This window comes from Syngnathus acus, chromosome 9 (genome assembly GCF_901709675.1).
Source record: "Syngnathus acus chromosome 9, fSynAcu1.2, whole genome shotgun sequence".
Lineage (NCBI taxonomy): Eukaryota > Metazoa > Chordata > Actinopteri > Syngnathiformes > Syngnathidae > Syngnathus > Syngnathus acus.
The window spans coordinates 13,955,383-13,974,412 of record NC_051094.1 but is presented as its reverse complement, the minus strand read 5'-3'; the positions used below and the strand labels follow the sequence as shown (position 1 = coordinate 13,974,412).

General features: G+C 39.0%; 2 protein-coding genes across 4 annotated transcripts; one reads left to right on the top strand and one right to left on the bottom strand.

Annotated features, from left to right (window-relative positions):
• Nucleotides 1-564: 564 nt before the first annotated feature.
• On the bottom strand, nucleotides 565-11,504 carry LOC119127665 (nucleolysin TIA-1-like). Of its 2 annotated transcripts, XM_037259679.1 has the most exons (13): nucleotides 11,368-11,504; nucleotides 11,233-11,291; nucleotides 10,412-10,508; nucleotides 9,552-9,650; nucleotides 8,629-8,683; nucleotides 7,924-8,011; nucleotides 7,657-7,732; nucleotides 6,632-6,740; nucleotides 6,449-6,547; nucleotides 5,713-5,797; nucleotides 5,419-5,557; nucleotides 3,747-3,895; nucleotides 565-1,835 (listed from the first exon to the last, which is right to left on the bottom strand). In XM_037259679.1, the coding sequence occupies exons 2-13, from the start codon at nucleotides 11,259-11,261 to the stop codon at nucleotides 1,697-1,699; spliced, it is 1,164 nt and encodes a 387-aa protein (XP_037115574.1). In that variant the 5' UTR covers nucleotides 11,262-11,291; nucleotides 11,368-11,504; the 3' UTR covers nucleotides 565-1,696. The 2 variants fall into 2 exon arrangements, with proteins under 2 accessions (XP_037115574.1, XP_037115575.1); XM_037259680.1 differs by having other exon boundaries at nucleotides 6,449-6,544; nucleotides 11,233-11,474.
• A 296-nt stretch (nucleotides 11,505-11,800) lies between these two features.
• rchy1 (ring finger and CHY zinc finger domain containing 1) lies at nucleotides 11,801-15,403 on the top strand. Of its 2 annotated transcripts, none has more exons than XM_037259681.1 (9): nucleotides 11,801-11,948; nucleotides 12,359-12,478; nucleotides 12,677-12,792; nucleotides 12,942-13,020; nucleotides 13,114-13,158; nucleotides 13,259-13,317; nucleotides 13,423-13,452; nucleotides 13,570-13,690; nucleotides 13,862-15,403. In XM_037259681.1, the coding sequence occupies exons 1-9, from the start codon at nucleotides 11,898-11,900 to the stop codon at nucleotides 14,072-14,074; spliced, it is 834 nt and encodes a 277-aa protein (XP_037115576.1). In that variant the 5' UTR covers nucleotides 11,801-11,897; the 3' UTR covers nucleotides 14,075-15,403. The 2 variants fall into 2 exon arrangements, with proteins under 2 accessions (XP_037115576.1, XP_037115577.1); XM_037259682.1 differs by having other exon boundaries at nucleotides 13,914-14,022.
• Nucleotides 15,404-19,030: the final 3,627 nt, after the last annotated feature.

The following is a 19,030-nucleotide window of genomic DNA, read 5'->3' as shown; positions in this document are numbered from 1 at the left end:
ATAAGAGATATAAAACAATGACAGCATGGCTCAGTCTCTTATTGATTCCAGCTATAATCTGCTCATCCTTCATTCTTTGACAGATTCTTTGACTGGTCTGGTCCTATCGTGACTAAGAAGCTATCAAGAGACAAACCATTTATCAGCCTGTCAGTCCTCTGCATCTTTTTTTTTTTTTTCAGACATCCAGTATTTTACTTTTATGCAAACCATATTGCGTGACTTGCCAGACCGAATAACGCTATTTCTGTGTAGTTTTGTATATTTAAATTGTTCACTTGACAGGACATGAATATAAATTTGAGGCCAAAACGTTCACTTAGTGTAAAAGACCTCCAAAGCCAGTTGCAGGGGAGTTTACGCGCAGGAACTGTTTGATGAGCTGAGAGCGCCATCTGCTGCAAAAACGTAATATTACATTTCCGATCACCAAGTATGTGAGGTCTAAGACAAGGACAAATAATACATCATATTAATTTCACGGAACCAGAGTCATGTTAAAGAGAAATGTCAGGTCATGTTTAGTGTTTGGCCACTCCCTGTAATAAATAAAACACATTGCAATGTGTGTTCATGAGCATTTTAATAGGACAAAGGCATGAAAACATTGTTTACAGTAGCAGAGTCATTGGTTCTCAGGTCTAACACCTTTCTAAACAAAAGGGTCTGAAAACAATTGTAGGCACTGCCTAATTGAAGAAAGTATCTTATCAGCTAAAACAAACCAGCTTAATAAGGCAACAGTCATGTAGGCCTCCTCATCCCTCTGGCAAACAGAGCAGATGTAAAGGTTGAACGGACCCACTCAAGAGCCTTTATACAAAAAATGGGGTGGGGGGCATCAAATATTTCTGTACATCTAGATTGTGTCAAACGTTTAAATGTGCACTGCATGGCAATGCCATCTTTGTCTCAGCATGGAAGAATCATGAGACACTGTGCCAGTGTCACGTTTGGCAGTGCCACTCCGTTACTCACATTATGGGAGTTAACTGTAGTTGTGGAAACAAATTAAAGCAAGCACGCACGGTAGTAGTATTTGTACTTGCATGGTATCAAATGGGGAGTTATTTACATGGGGCTAAAAGATTTGAGGCTGAAAAATATGGAATGGAGGAATAAAGAAAAAAAAATACAATTTGTCAAGTACCAGCTGGGAGGACTGTGCAATATTATTCTGCCTTTACAGAGAAGCAGCAGTGGCAAACAATCCCTGCAATAGATTTTTAAGTTTCCGTACAAATCAAAGATCTCCATTCCTCAAAGAACTTGTTCATAACTTAACAAAAGTCGTAACCTTGATCATTTCTTTAAAATTGAAAATAAGACACATCTCTCAGTGATTCTGAGAAACTACGATGTAAGCCATTTGTAAAAATCCAGAAAGAAAGTTTTGTCATTTACATTGAACTTCAAAATGGTACAAGCCCTGGATCTCAACCAGTTTTATCTGCAATAGAGGGGTGGAAATACCTGTGTGGGTCAAATTGCTCCACATTGGATCTTGAGACCTCGCCCTCCCCGCACTCCCAAAAGAAATCCCTTTACACCTCCAACAGATGTCAATCCTTCCAATCAGATCCACATCCTAGTAAGTCCTAGTCCTGTCAAAAGAGGTGGTGTCATCGCACAGCCCCACTGAACATGTTAAAGCCAAAAGGCAGGCGGTGGACATATCTCCTGCCCTTTTCCCTTATCAGTGAGTGGGGTATCCTGTGGCTCCCATACCAGGCTGATTGGCGAGCATACTCCCATTCAGTCCCTGTGTGGGCTCCAAAACCCCACCGTTACTGATGGCGCTCATGCCAGTCCACCCAGCACTGGGCGGTATGTGACTGCAAAAAGGAGGTAGAGACAAGACAGAGACAAAATGCCAGCAGGTTAGAAGAGGTGAGGTGAAAAGGGAGCCAAGGGGGGGTAATACATATTAGAGCTACGAGATTCTGGACAGGCTAGACTGAAGAAAGCAAACAGATTAGCATTTGTAAGGCAGACAAAGCAATAAAGATTATAAACAGATATTAGGAATGGCTAAAGTGGCTTTTGATTAAACACGGCGGACACGCAGGCAAAAAGCATGGAGGCTAAGCGTCGGAAGCATATTTTGGTTTCGCCCATTTTGCCTGCCCAACCGCGTTCCCGAATGAGAACCAGCAAAGATTACAAGTTACCAACCATGTGGTGATCCAAACTAGAAAAATGCGCCCACAGTATCATTGGCCCTAACAGAGCAAAACATTACTGAATTCAGTGTGAATGTGAACTTTTGGCAAATTACAAGTCAGGGGAGGTCAGGCCTCCCGGTCAGAAATATGATTTTACTGTACATTTGATGATAATGAAGACAACTGCTATGCTACTCTCAAATATAATTAATTCAACAGCACCCTTTTGCAACCATGTTCAGCAAGAATTTAGACTGTGTATATTGTCCAACAATTGGGTGTTTTATTGGGGAAGGGGGCAGGAGGGGGTTATACACAAACTGTCACTGAACATTAATTGCAATCGGAGGAGAACCTACAAATTTCTGACATTCATGTACAGTCTCAGGGGTACCTGTATTTATTTATAGATGGTAAAAGTGAAGGAAAACAAAAGGGGGGCATACGTGATGACAAAAACACCAACATATTAAAAAGGGAACACTTAATCATCACAGTTGAAAACTAAGGCTATTGATCTGCAGGGTACTAGCGCTCGATGGACAATTAAAATGTAGACAGGAGACTTGACAGCAAGACAAACCACGGTGACTACATACCATTTGTCTTTTGTCCAAACCATCCTGCCTGACCATTTTCTAGCTTTCAAATTTTACAAGCATCACTGGAAGAGAGCATTGTACTACTGGCAGCTCAACTGGCTTCATAAGAAGTTATGCAGTACCCTGGATGAAGACTTAAGAGTCGGTCAAATGTTACACTGATCTCATGGTTCTCTGTCATCTTACTGATGTGGCATTTTGATCTGGTGAGGCCATCTGTATAAGCGGCTCACTAATCATGAGGCGACCGATGCCACAAGCCTCAAACCAGTTATGAACCTTTTAAGTATCTAGTGGCAATTCCACTGCCGCCAACCTGCATACATTTAAAAAACAAAATTGGATTCTCAGTTCTAACTTGAAATCAGTGTATTTGGCTTCAATTGTGTGTTCACGGCTTTTTCTTAATTTCTACCTTTTAATATGTGCGAATATTTACAACTTGGATATTCCGTTCAGTAGCATCTAACATCTTGCGTGATTAGGTGTTCCCCTGGTTGTGAGCAGTGTGTATATATAAAAAAAAAAAAAAAAGTCTTAAAGACTACAATCCTTCAATGCAATTATAAAGCAGCCTTTAGATATTTGACAGCAAATGAAACTGAAAATAGCAGTTGAATTCTTTAAAAGCACTTGTTTCATTGTTTAGAAACTTACAACTGAACTTACAATTTAAATCGCAAACAGAATTACAACGTTGGAATAAACCCTTGCTCGCATGAGGTGAAATGCTCTGGGATGACACGCAGAACACACAAAAAAAATGAAAAAACAAACAAAAAAAACTTTTGTCCATCTTGTCAAGATGGTCAGGGTGAAGGGCTGATGGAAAAGTAGGTGGATGTGGAGTTGAGAGATAAGAGAGAAGGTTCACAGCTTCCCTCCAGTAGCCTAACTTGGCTTGTGATGCCACAATCTTGGTGGTGCTGGAGTAGAAGTAGGTGGTGAAGGAGGGCCCTGTGCATGACATGCTACTTACTTGAAGCCCTGCTGGTTCCAGGCCTGACCATAGACACCATAGGTGGGAACCTGCCACCCATTTGGGACATACTGGTTGATCTGAGGCCCATTGCCATACCACTGGCCCCACTGGTTGTAGGGTTGCGCAGCAGGGAAACTAATCTTGTTCTGTTGAAGGACAGCAAAGTACATGTTCGAGACAATTCGTAATGTGCCTGAGTCAAGTCTTATGTTTTAAGTATATAGCAATATCGAGTCCCAATCCGTTAAGTCGACAATGCATTACAAATATATACGTGTCATATATATATATATATATATTTTTATTTTTTTTTTTTTAATTAAAAAAAGGAGTGCATGTCCAATTTTTACCAATTTAATAAAGAACTATACATACAGACATCCACTGTATTTGTCATATGTATTTTACGAGTCATTCCACCAAATCGGGGCCATTTGCTTTTTGTAACACAAAATGAGTCTAACCAATGTTGACGTATGAAAACCAAGTTGTATTGTCTGCCCAACATTTAGGGTCTATTCACACCTGCACTTTTTAGTCCACTAGGCGGCCCAGGTTTCATTTCCCACGCTGGTCTGGACCTTTTATGCAGGTGTGAATACACACCAAAAAATCCTGATGCAGACCAAACAACCGAACAGAGACCCATTTTTTAAGAGAACTCTGTGTGGTTTGTTACAGGTCTGAATACAAACAACTGCTGATCCGCAAATAAGGGATAGTTGCAACTTTTTGGGCTTAACAAGATACCGTAGCCTAACTTTGTGGGGAATATTAACCCATAGTGACCGTTGATGGAGTCATAAGATGAGACCGGCGGCTTTGTAAAAGAGAAAGTTGAGCATGGCTCTCATTGGAAAAGAACAACTGCTATTAGTACAATGCTGAGCAGAGTTTTAATTGTTAGTTTCTTTCTGTCCAACAAAATATATTTTTACTCAGGCCGTCAAGGTTAAAGAACTAACATTGGAGATGAATTCAAATTACTTAACTGTTAAAGCACTTTTATTTACTTCCTATGGTAGCCTAAAACATCTGCACATCTCACAAATTGTGACCTCTGCTCTGGGCAGCCAAGCTTGTCGCCAGTGCAAAAATAGACAAAAACTGCCTATAGGTAGTTTTACTTGCTTGTTGCAAAAACCTTAAGTAATTTGCAAACTGGAATACCAGTTTAAGCCAAATTGTGAATTAATCTGTTAGGGAAGATTTTGGAGACAGGCGCCTCATGTGCTCATTCCATGCTTTTTGCAAAATTCCACCGAAATGGCAACCATTTTTTACATTGCTAGTTGGTGTGTGTGTGTGTGTGTGTGTGTGTGTGTGTGTGTGTGTGTGTGTGTGTGTGTGTGCACAACAGTGCACAAGGTATAATAGCAAATCAATGTGATCGATGGTAACTCGTGAAATATGCAGTTTTTTTTATTACAACGTATTGCAAGGATTGTGGTTGCTTGAAATGTGAAGTCCAGTGAAGACTCGAAATTGTCCTGTCCTTAGGTGTGACCGTAAAAGCTTGATTTATACTGCGTTGCATCACTCGAGTAGAAAGCATGTGAATGCTGTCTTGTCTAATTATGTCATGTGTAATTGTGTAGAACTGTATTCAATCAGACGTTTTGTACTTTCTCGTGTAACTTATGGAGCAAAGACAAAATAAGGCATTTACCTGAGGTACAGGCATTTGCTGCACTGGGTTCATCATGTCTGGGTTCTCTTTGCCCCAGTAGCACTTGACTATGTGGCCCTCTAATGCAGTTCCATTCACAGACACAATAGCGTGGGCTGCTGACTCATGGGAGCTGAACCTAGAGGGGGAAAAAATAATTTTAAAAAAACACTCAACTAGTGCAGAATGACTACAGAAGCACTGCCACTTCAACAAGGATTACAGTATTGCACTTTATTGAATCTTTCAGCATGTGATGCCAATTTATTTGAAGTCAGTTACACAATTACACACCTCACAAATGAATAGCCTTTATCGGGGAAAACTCTGATTTCCATAATTTGCCCAAAAGGAGAGAAGGTCTGTCTCATTAGTTGCTCTGGAATACAAAAAGATAGTCATCAAGGCATGAAAAATATAAATATCACAATTAAAACAGAAGCATATTAAAACACACATTATCAAATCAAAATCAAACAATGCTCAACAAATGAGAACAGCCCCATTGTAGTTTTTTTTAGTAAGCATGTAGATGAATTTTTGTGAATTACAGGTTTCAAATTTTGCTGTCCAAGACTTAGTTGATGTCAAATTTGTCATAAAAAATAAAAAGTAATTTTTGAGTACAGTGATCCCTCGCTTTGCCTTTCACGGCCTCAGTGCATCGCAGGTTTTTAAGAATATTAAATAGTGTGGATATATTTGGTGCATCGCTGCTTTTTGCGGCGTTACTTGGTCTGCCCATATGACTTTTCTTTATGGCCAAAACGTGATTTTCATCGAATAATGTTCACACACGTGTCTAAATTGAAGTTAGGCTTAATCCCAATTGCGTATTCCGATCTGATGGTAAATGCTCACAATAGAGCTTGCTTAAACGGTGTGAGAACAAAATAGGGCGGCTCCAAGTGCTGATATCATGAGTCTAGTGCACGCACGTGCGTGCAATAATGTGCGATCATGTTTAAAAAAAAAAAAAAAAGGCAATGTAGAATGGTCCGGCTTTGTTATTAAATTGATCAAATTTCACCTGTCAGTCCTGTACTGACGCCACCACAGTACACGGTGCAATTACTGGGGCTGGACTGGTTCACGACATCGTCAAAAGACAGGTGCTTGGAGTTACCTGCTGAGAGGAATCAGACAAAACTGCTGTTCGTGGATGAAACATTTAATGTGAGCGAGCAAAGGGTGCGCCTTTATAAACACATACTTTCATAGGTGGTTTTTGGCGCAGGGGGCTTTCTTGTGGCCCAGTTGGTTCGGATTTGTCTGCCTCCTAACCACTGGCCCCCCATCTGCTGAATGGCATTCTCCGCTTCCTGGAATTTAAAAAAGGGGAACAGAATCTCAGCATTTCGTATCTCAATAGGATGCAAGCAAAACAAAACAGAAAAACTTATTGGCTAGAGGTGGTGGCAGGATTACAGTGGCTTAAGTACCGTAATTTTCGGACTATAAGTCGCACCGGAGTATAAGTCGCACCAGCCATAAAATGCCCAAAAAAGTGAAAAAACCCCATATATATGTATATAAATCGCTCCTGAGTATAAGTCGCCCCCCCACCCAAACTATGAAAAAAAACCGCGACTTATAGTCCGAAAATTACGGTAGTGTTACTCTTGTGCAGTATGGCTGTGCCTTTTGTAATTCACAATACCCTTTCTACACAATACAATCATTTGACAACATCACAGTTGATACACACGGTGGCTATTAAATTTTAAATTATTTAAAAACTTTATCCACCATATGAATGTAAAAATCTTTAAGAGAGGTGAAGAAAACAAAATTAATGGTTGCAAATGTACGAAGCCGCTTATAACCGAGTGGATGTGTTCAAAATTTTCGTGTAATTACAAAAATGATAATGGCTAAAATACCCCCACAATGCATTTCAATGGGCGTCAATACGCAAGTTAGAATACATTGTTTAAAATTTCCTTTTCAGTTCCCAGAATGCATTGTAGGACACAATCCATGCAAAACACTACAGAAGGGTTCAATGCAGTCACATCGGAGGGTAGTGACGTGGCGTCAGAGAACATTTTGTTTGCACTTACAACCATTTAATACTGCTGCTTGTAAACCTATTAAATTGTGGTTCAATCTTATTTTTACATTTAACATTGATAGTGGAATAGTCTTTAAAAATATCAATATTATTTTGAGGCTCTATCGCCCCCTTCAAATGAGCACCAGCAAACCATCATGAGAAAGTTCAACACGAAAACTTACCCATTTGTTGAAGAAAGACACAAAGCCATAGCCTTTAGATTTCCCTGTAGCCATATCTTTCACAACACGTGCGTCCCTGTCGACAAAGACCAACCTCAGAATCAGGAATGCTTAGGCACTCAATCAAGATTGAACCTGATTCGCTCTTATTGCTCACTAATTAATAAGGACATATCCTAATCTCTCTAAAGCAGACATCTGTATTTTTTTTATTTATTTGCCAGTAGCTTATTGCACACTGTAATCGGGTCATTAAGTAATACGTACGATATTCTGCCAAAGGGTCCAAAGGCAGCTTTGACATCTTCAGTAGATATTTCTGGACTGAGGTCTCCGACAAAGACATGAAAGTGATCTTGGAGGCGGAAGAAAAACAAATCATAAATGTTCAAGTCACAATTCAATCCTTAAAAAAGTTCATTGACTGAGTTTCCAGTGCATTTAAGTTTGCTATACAATATTCCATAGGGGTTAATTCAGCAACCTGATATAGCAGCAAGCTGTCAAACTTGGTTTGGCTATATCAGAAAAATAAAAAGGTAAGGCGAAACCGATTGATGACAAAGAAAAGCCGTAACGTCACGCAAATTACGTAATTAACCCCACCGGATTGATTCTGTACCTGAATTTCTCCAGAATAACACACAATCATATAATATAGGCACCCCCAACTACAGTCCACACGCACACACTATCGCCATTGATAGTTGCCACTACTTCCTGGTATGACACACAAAGCCATCTCTTCCATCTCACAAAACCGAAACGGCAAAATGTCCCGGTTATGTGTCAATGTTTACTGAGTGCAGAGTGATGTCAAATGGGGGGTGGGGGTCAAGCAAAACCACATTTCAAGCAAGTCATAAGTCACGGAATACAATCCTGCTCAGTCACAACAAATATTGGACGTTGCAAATAAAACTGTACATCTTGTTCAGTACACATAATACCCATTAAGTAACTTGTACTTACTACTTGTGTCTTTTTTCTGGCTTGTTGGCGTAGTGGCCCAATTGACTTTGACTTCCTGTAGAGGGACAAATAAAAGGCCAGGTGGGGTGGGATTTACAACAAGAGACCTGTGATGGGATCACACCATTTAACCTTTTGACATTCTGACCAAAAAGTAGACATGGCATTACCATACTAATTATGTGACCTCTGTTTCAATTTTTCTGGTCACTAAATAATATATATATGTATATATATATGTTGTGTTAAGTAGTATATCAAGAATATAAGTGTCCATAAAACATTGGTTCATTAGGTTAAGATCCATGATACAAAAGCATCATTGTTAACTTCTTTGTTAATATTTAGGAAAAACTATATTCCTAAGACTGAAGTCACTGAACCCAGAAAGCGAAATGATGGCTAACTAGTTAGCACATCCACCTCACATTTCTGAGGTCACAGGTTCAAATCCGTAATGTCGCATGGAGTTTGTATATTCTTCACTTGCCTTGCATGGGTTTGTTCTGGGCACTAGGGCTTTCTCCCATAGAAGACTCTAAATTGTCTATTGTTGGGAATGATCGTATATATGTACCTTGCAACTGACTACGGGAAAATGGATGTAAACTACATGGCGTTCTACACAATACATTCCTTCCTAACAAGTCCCTCCAAATAGCTGTATTGTATTTTACCTTTTAATCAATTACTACTTTGATTTGGTAAAAAGATGGATAATCTGTTATTGACAGTTATGAAATTCACATATTGTGATACATTCTTCAGCCGTATCACCCAGCGCTAATGGGCACAGCACAAACTGTGAAAATTCTGATGTGGTGGATCCAGTGTGTGTCTGTGTGTGCATGTAAAACAGTCAACTCCCCGGTTAAAGCCCAACCCACCCAAACCCCACTCACCCTGTAGTTACGATAGCTTACCTTACCCATTATTTTCCTTCCATTCATAGCTGCCAATGAGGCAGCAGCATGCCTGTGGTCATAGAACTCCACAAAGCAGTACGGGTCATTTCCAGTTGTCTGTCAGGTAGAAAACAAGAATGATATTTGGAAGAAAAAAAAATAGTCCAGTTGAGTATCACTGTCACACGATACTGTGATGCAGTTTGTGGTGTTATGATCAAAGATAAACAATACACATACATCAGTAAAATACAGATGTAGTCCAAGAATTTATAAGCTTCACGTACACACGTAGAGAAACCTGTTGGACCCCTCGGTTAATGAAAAAAAACCTCATAGTGGTTGAGAAAATAACTTTAATCTGACATAAATAATCTTAAAAAAGACAATGAAAATCTGACAATTGAGGATCAATAGGCCTATTCGAATAAACACACTCATGATACAGGCCTGGAAACAAATCAAGGAGCCCCTGGAAATGTTGTAACAGTGAAGTTTTTGCGCATGTAGCTTTAGTCACTGTTAATCTTTGCATAAAACAAAAATATGATATGCCAATCAAGATGACTATACATAAGCAAATATGCACAGTCATGGTGTAGCACCACAAAAAAAGTACAGAAACAAAATTGTGCTGGTGCGACCAACTGAAAAAAGCTAGTTGCAACAATGCTGCCAGTGCAAATGTTGGTGCCGAGCTCTTGTTAGTTTTTACAAAATATTTACTGATTAATAACTGACAGCTTCATGTTATTTCTGTTATCTATGGGTTTTTTCTCCATTAATTAACAGAGGGGCGCCAACAATTTTGTTTATGTGTGTACCCTGCCTGTTCCCAATTGCCATAAGATGATAAGCTTTGACAGAACAACACTCACATCAAAAATCATTTTACAGCTTTTGCAGGGTCCTATCTGTTGGAAGACCTGCAGAATGAGGGGCTCGGTTACATCCCTGGACAAATTCCCCACATACCTACAAGAGAAGTTAAAGGTGGCGAAATCAAGTCTTTGTCAAACAGGAAGTAGCATGCAAACAAAGGCTAGGAACCTGGTTAGCTTTTAGTCAATATGATTTGGATGCCGCGATGTGGAAAAGAGAATTTAGACCGGGAATGTTGCCATTTCGACTATCCCAATAATAAAGTCGGGTTGGGTGTTCACAAGAATCGTTACGGGCTGTCTGTGTGAGCGTTGACGTGGCTTGGCTTTCAGATAGCTTAGGATAGCGATAGCCGGCGGGCTGAAACAGGCCCCATGTTACTTACTGTAGCTGGCAACTCCGGTCATTGATCATTTACGTACAAGGCAATGGGTCCAAATGAAATGTGCTTTTGAAAAATCTGGACACTAAAACGACAAATCTCTTTGAAATGCACTGCATGCCAACGGAAAGCCCAAAATACATCGCTCCCTACGCAAGCTAATATCAGTTTAGCTAGCCAGTTAGTTTCATGTGCAAAATCTTCACTCCGATTCCGCATACGATTTAAGACAACGTTTTCTACGATTCCGAATGGTATTTTATCATGTATATGTAAATGTTTTGAAGATGTGATGGATGCAACAACAATAAAACAACAACTGTGTTTGAAAGTCGCTATCGCAAATCCGAAGCAAAAACGTGGGGACGTTTCAACCGCGCCATCGCAGTCGCCAGCCTTCCCATTCCAGGAGATAGACGTAGCCGTTGTACTCACAGTGTTCTGGGTTGTTCGTCCTCCATCATCAAGGTTTAGTGGTCGCGTCCTGAGAGGTCCTTAAATCAATGACATACAAATCGTTTACGTTGACCTCGGCGACCAATGAAGAAAGTGTGGAGCGCCGAAGCTAACCGAATATGTCAGTGGTTGCCTCGGCTCGCGCACACAGCACATTCAGCCAGCCTCCGTCCGATGCAAACAATAGGAAGTTGAAGATGGCGGAAGAGCGGCGTCAGCAGCGTCAACCTGCCCGCCCGCTCTGATGAAACGAAATCAAGCGCACCCACATGACACGAAGACAAAACAAGCGCTCCCACGCTAAAAAGAATTCCAGCATCAAACTCAACAAGAACTTTGCAATACTATGTTTTCCGGCAACTTACGTGCTTTCTTCATTGCAAAGCCGATTAATGTACATAAATAATAAATATAGAAATTCATGTCATTTGATTTCGTAAATTTGTCATTTTTGCAAAACACGTAATGATGTCAGTGAGATGTCTCCTGAGCATGACAGTATCCGGCTGCATCCAAGGGTAGGCAGTATAAGATATAAATTGTAGCATAGCGTAAAACAACAAAGACGAAGAAGAAACCGTAGACATGCAACGATATGATGAACTCGAAGAAGAAGAGTAACGCATATTGATGGTAGCACAAACATGGCGTTACGTGCAGGTTGTGAACATTATGCGCGGAGCTGTTTATTGAAAGTAAGTTTATAAGTGGCCCCCTTCTCATACGCAAATACCAAATGCTATTAATATGTACGATGCAACCCTGGTACGATAATTTTGTTGATTGACGCTAACACCATGCTAGCCTCTGCTACTTCAGGTCTGTCTGTAATTTAATGTGCGTTCCATCAGTATTTTCAGGTGTATATCATAAGTGCGGTCCTTTATATTATATCTTTTATTTATTATACAGTATGCCATTCTTTGCAAAAATGTTGTTAAGCAATGCTCAAGTGTGTTAAACCATGTGCTTTACACCATTCATTTAAAATTTCAACCTTAGTGTTATTTTGTGTATTAATCAGTATCCTAGTACTATTCCCAGGATCAACCGCTGAATATAATAATATTGCCAATGCTAACAATAATATATTTGTGTCACCCAGGCTCCTTGCTGTGGTAAACTGTATGTGTGTAGGCTGTGTCATGATGCAGAGGAGAACCACCAGATGGACCGATTTAAAGTGGAAGAAGTGCAATGTTCTGGGTGTCAAACATTACAACGGGTAAATTATATCATAATCCTTTACTCTATCAATACACTTGCACAATCAAATGAGATTGTAATTTTGTATATGCCCAAATTTACAGGACTTCAAAATTAAGTGTATTTTGTAAAACATTGATTTACTAGACCGGATTGTTCATTGCAATGTATCTCTTAAAGCACCGTCGTCTAAATATGAGATCTCCCCCTTTTCTAGGCACAACAGGCATGTCAACAGTGTCATGTGCAATTTGGGGAGTATTACTGTGACATTTGCCATTTGTTCGACAAGGATAAGAATCAGTACCACTGTCACCCCTGTGGCATATGTAGGTGAGTCAATACATTAGCCAATTCCCATTTTTGTTAACTGTATCGTTGTATAAACATGTTAAAAAAAAAAAAAAAAAAAAAAGTGAATCGATATGTTAATCTGCACTCTTAAACCATCAGTGTAATTTATTCACTTTTGATCCCTTCAGGATTGGGCCAAGAGAAAAGTATTTCCATTGTGACAAGTGCAATTTGTGTTTAGCGCAGGACCTCCAGGGGAACCACAAAGTGTGTGCATCTCCTTGAACACTTAAATATTTTTTTAAATTTTTTTATTTAGAAACTGAATCTTAAGAATTTGTTGTACTTTCTATCTTCCAGTGTGTTGAGAATGTTTCCAGGCAGAACTGCCCTGTTTGTATGGAGGTAATGAAATATATTTAATGGGTCTCGTGGAAGAGAAGGAAAGTTGAATATGTTGCTTCCTGATTCATTTACAGACTTCATGTTTTGTGTGCACCGACAGGATATCCACACGTCTCGAATTGGAGCGCACGTTCTTCCCTGCGGTCACCTTCTCCATAAGTATAACTTAATCTCTGCTTGGTTTTTAATCATTAAATATATATCGTAAGCATCAGCAAAGCACGCTTGTGGCTTAAAGGTCCAAGATATTTTGTTTTCTTGCAGGAGCTGTTTCGATGACATGGTCAGAACAAGGTACAGTATGCCTATTGCACGGTAATTGCCTAGTATCTTTTCTAAGTACTAGTAATATACATATCTCAGCCAATCTTGTTTTCTTATTAATGCATTACTACTTTGTCTTTGTTGTAGTGCCTATCGCTGCCCTCTATGTATGCACTCTGTTTGGAACATGAAGGAACACTGGGAACAAATTGACATAGAGATTGCCCAGTCACCGATGCCCACTGAATACCAGGGTACCTCTGTAAAAGTACGATGCATTTGGTTTAAATTAATTACTGTTTGATTGGTGACAAATGAGAACAAAAATTTGGTGCACACACAGGGTATTACATGTATTATTTATGCCATTAAAAATGAATACAAAATAACTTTACTTTGCTTTTAATTATTTTTTGTTCATTTCTTTCCCTTGCTCAAGATTATGTGTAACGACTGCCAAGCCCACTGTACGGTGCCTTTCCATGTCCTAGGGTTGAAGTGCAGTGACTGCGGCTCCTATAACACTGCACAGGACGGAGGTCTCATTGAGCAGCCTCAACAGCAGCACCCAGAAGAGCCAGATAGTGACAATGAGCCAGAGACGAATGCAGAGCAGCCACATGATGCATCTGAGACAGCTATGCCACATTAGCACATATTTGGTTTCATTTATTAATGAATTTGTAGAATTGTTGTACTACCGTATTTTCCGAACTACAAGTCGCTCCGGAGTACAAGTCGCACCAGCCATAAAATGCATAATAAAGAAGAAAGACATATAAGTCGCACTGGAGTATAAGTCGCATTTTTTGGGGAAATCTATTTGATAAAATTCAACACCAACAACAGACATTTCATCTTGAAAGGCAATTTAAAAAATTAGAATAGAGGCAACAACAGGCTGAATAATTGTACGGTATGCTAACGTTACATGACACAAACAACGAATGTCCCTGACGTAACATTGAGTTATTCACAAATCCACTCAGTTACAGTACAGATTTGAAGTGCATACACACACTTGAACAGGACGGGGCTAAAATTCAAGTATCTTTTAATGTTTATTTATGACAGTCAACTCATTAGTAAACTTTTGAATTGCTGTTAAAATTATTATTCAATATGTTGTGCATCATGTGTACAATGTTATTCTTGACGTTTTGGCAGCAGCTGATTAGTTGTGCGTATGCATGGTCTGAGGAAATTTCTTTGCATAGTATGCACAAATTCAAGTGTTCATTAAATGTGTCCGCATGTTTTTCACAACAAAATGATGTGTACGCATGTTAGTAAATTATGGGCTCTAATTTACACTTTTTTTTTATATTGATTGTAAACGCTGCAAGTGGCTGAAGATCAGTCCAGGGTGAACAATGCATCTCGCCCAGTCGTCTAGGCTCCAGTGAAACTGACCCTAATGCAAATGTTACCAAAACTAGATGGAAACTGAGAAATTCCCAATTATTCCATCCTCCATGGGTTAGAAGGGAACTAATCTGTTTCATTACATTGTACAGGATGTTTTCCCTTTCAGTCAGTCATTGGAATATGGTTATCAAGTACTGAACTGTATTTTCTGTTAAATTGGGATGATCTGAAGTTTTTTCTGTTAATCATAGTTGCTTAATTTGATCACAGTCATAAGAAATTACTAAATTGAACAATTCCTTTTATGACTATGTATGTGTAAATATTGATATAGTAATTTATTGATAATATAATTTTCAAATACAGCCATCAAATCTCAAATTTGTACTCAATGGGCTACATATTTTACTACATACACTAAAAATCTACCTGGTAACTTGATAAGTAATGTGATGTACGTGAATCATAAGTCTGCTCCAAGGATCTTAAATGAAAGTGACCTTTTTTCATATTTTTAATGACTGGCTGCATGGACTCAACACATTGTATCCTTGTTTTTTGATTTGTCTATTGAATGCAGTACTCTTAAATAAAGTTGTAGTTTACTGTACAACACTTGTATTCGTGTGAATCTCCAAAATGTAGTTTTTGTTTATGCATGCAGTTAACAGTGGTGTAATACAGCCACACACAACAAGATGGTGCTGTCCTTTTAGCAGACATGGCGTTGTCACGATTTCCTAAAAATGGCGGACAGAAAGCAACAGCAACGCCTCTTTTTCCTGCACAGTGCACAGATAAACATAGAATACACAGAGCACGTGCAACGCCAAATAATTGTTAACAAAGACATGCAAGAAATTTATTATGGAATTGTTTCCTTTTATCTGAATTTGACCATTCAAATGTTAACAAAATGCGCAATAGCTGAGAAATAGCTAAGAGTACTTTGAGACTGCTTATTTTGCTACATGAATAAAATGAAATGATTTCAATTCATAATAAAAACGTTTTTTAGGTTCATGTTAAATATCAAATATAGTTAGCAACCATATAGCATATTACATGTTTTTCCAGTATCATGCAACCTTACTATAAATAATAAACATATCATAGTAGTGTATAAGTGCATCACATCAGTCAATGTCTGAAATGTGTACGTTTAATGACAAACAAAATTCAGGAATGCGATAGTGTCAGTTTGTCATTTAGGCCGTAGTGCTTTTGCTGTCCATGCACAATAAACGCAGTTCCAGAATGTCAGTGAGGCCATTTGCTCTCCAGGAGAGTAGCTACTTTGAAAAAGCCTTCCCTTTGTTGGTTTGATATGCCAGGTGTTGCAGCAAACATCTCCCAACCGAGTGTCGTGCAGACCACCATCACCTCAGATGCACTGATTGCTTGTGATGTGCACTTCTCACTCCATTCCCCTGGGATCCCCTTTACTCACGTGAAGTTGATCTTCTCCATCTGTTTGCTATGCTCGATATATACAGTCTATTTACATATAGGCTTCTTTGTTCTAGTGCCACAATCAAATCGGATATACCGTACATAATACTCAACATCGCCATTTGTTTATAGTATTCAGTAAAATTGCAAGATCTGAGGTAATTACGGTTAACAAAAAGTAACCAAATAACTAAAGCTGATAAAACATTTGTTAACAAAATAAATTAAAAATGTTTTTTAAAATACAAAATAAAACATCTTCCTTTTATAAAATTAACATTAATAATAGTATCATTATCATCAGACATGAGCTTTTGGAGTTCATTTTAAACGCATGTGTAAAGCTGTCCATTCGTAGCTTCAGAAGAAGGAAGATCAGTTGTTTGATAGTTGCAATTTTTTTTACTTTACGACGCAATACCTGGTGACCCTATTTCTCCTAACTTGCATGTGACAAATACTTCATATACCCAAAAAAAAAAAAACATACCTCTAAGTGTATTAACCTAACTTGCAGGATTTTGGGTGTGGGAGTACAAAAGGCCGGAATTGAAATTTGAACCTTAAATATCAAACGGTGTGGCAAATAAGCTAAAAAATGATCATCCAAAAATATTTTACTAATTTAACTTAGTTTAATAAACTGATGAACTAACAATCAATGAATTCCTTACAACATAATCATGAGATCAATCAATTTAGTCAGGGTTGTGAAGACACAGAGGAAGTCATTATTTGCAACATGATTGCCTGACTGTGGATGCGGTCAATCAATCCCAGGGGTCTAACCTTGTTGTCTGCAGCAACTACACACATCAATATTTGTGCTTGGGTGTGTAAGGCAAACGGTGGTCATAACTACTAATTTAACAAAGAGACTGAGGGGTCAGGAAGGAGGCTCACACACACAAACAATTCCAAAATGTCTCTGGCCTTGGCACTGATTCAAGATGGTATGGAGATATGACCACATCACTGCACGCCAATACACAACTTACAGAACTTTGTTAATGACAGTTACCCAACACATACAAGCAGGTAGACTGTCACCACACTGATTTAATTCTTAAACTATAATCGTTATTTATTTCCTTCTCATGCTACTAACAAAACCTATCAAGAAATACAATTTAATGCATTTTGGTACAGATATAAAGGCTGTATCTGTTGGCCACGAAATTGGTTGGCTCCACAGCTTTAACGTCTTTTTGTTTTTTCAATTCATTTTCCTTTGGCTGCCACCTAACTAACAATTACCACCATTCCAAAAGGGAAAAAGCATCCTTGAACACCCCAATCTTCTCTTTCCCTGGCTTTTGGGTGTGCAATAGTCAGATGGCTGTGATCATACAAACCTTGAATTTGGCAAGTAGATTCTGAAAACACTGGCGTGAACCAGCCTGCCATGTCTTTCATGTGCTGTACAAAAAAGCTCCTCATTACTGCTCATGCCAACCCAACCCTTCGACCAGATTATTTATTACTCACCAACAAAAACATTGGCATTGTTGAAGCCCTTAGAACAGGCCCCCCAGATCGAATTTGGACAGCCCTGCTTTGGAAGTTATATGAAAGTATTTTGTGTGTCATGAAAAAAATAAAGACAATGTCAAGGTGCTAGGTAGATAAACAAGGGTTTCAAAGTTATTTATTATTTCCCCTGGCAAATATAAATTGCGGCCACAAATTGTTTCAGTTGTCCAATTCTTAAAAATTAAGTGCACAAAATGTCCACCTTTAGGTTGATTTTAAACACAGAAGAAATGAGCCGCCTTAGAGGAAAGGCAGCATCAGGTGACAATGATATTCATGGCAAAATGATTCTGAGTATGTGTGTGGTTGTGTTCATGAACGACAGCACGTCTCAAAACATTTCAACAGATCGTATTCAAACACGTAGTACATTTTTGTTGGGTTTTTACATTTTAGGTCAGTTTAAGGCAATACTAGCCACACAAAAGTATGCACAAATCAAATAACATACAAACATGAACACAAGATCCATCAGTGCTATAACCTGTAAGCTTAAACAACTGGTTGTTCTTTGAGACTGAACACCCGCCTCATGACATAGGTGTTGAAAGCACCAGGGCCACCAGGACCTCTCCATTCACCACATACATGCCTGACCTGAACCACAGATGCCAGTGTGTGTGTGCATGCGTGTGTGTGTGTGTGTGAATGTGTAGTAGGGGTTAGGGCAGGGGTGTCAAACTCATTTTTTTCGCGGGCCGCATTGTAGTCATAGCTTCTTTCGGAGGGCCATTATGACTGTCGACCCAAATAAATGTATGAGCACCTCATATTATATACAGAAAAGCTACAAAACAAACTGACAAATAACTCGTTTTCAAATCAAACGAGTAAAAACTGGTCAAATATTAAAAAAAAAAAAAGATATTAAAAGTGAAGACAATTTGCAATTCTAGCAATGACACGAATTTGTTGCACAATTTGTCTTCGCGGGCCACATAAAATAATGTGGCGGGCCGTATCTGGCCCCCGGGCCTTGAGTTTGACACCTGTGGGTTAGGGTCAGGCACACACATGCAGATTGGTGGAGGACAAGGCCATGGATGGGGGGAATTAAATGCTAAGTATAACACATGACTATTTTTTTAAGTGCACAATTTTCCTTTTGGCATTATACAACAAAAATGTTTTACTGATGCCTACAAATGCCTCTATTCCCCTAAATAATTCTTACTTGCACACTTGGCTATTGATTTCTTTCATCTCAATAAAATTTGTACCCTTTCCGCGAGTAAATGCCTGCTTATGGGCTCCG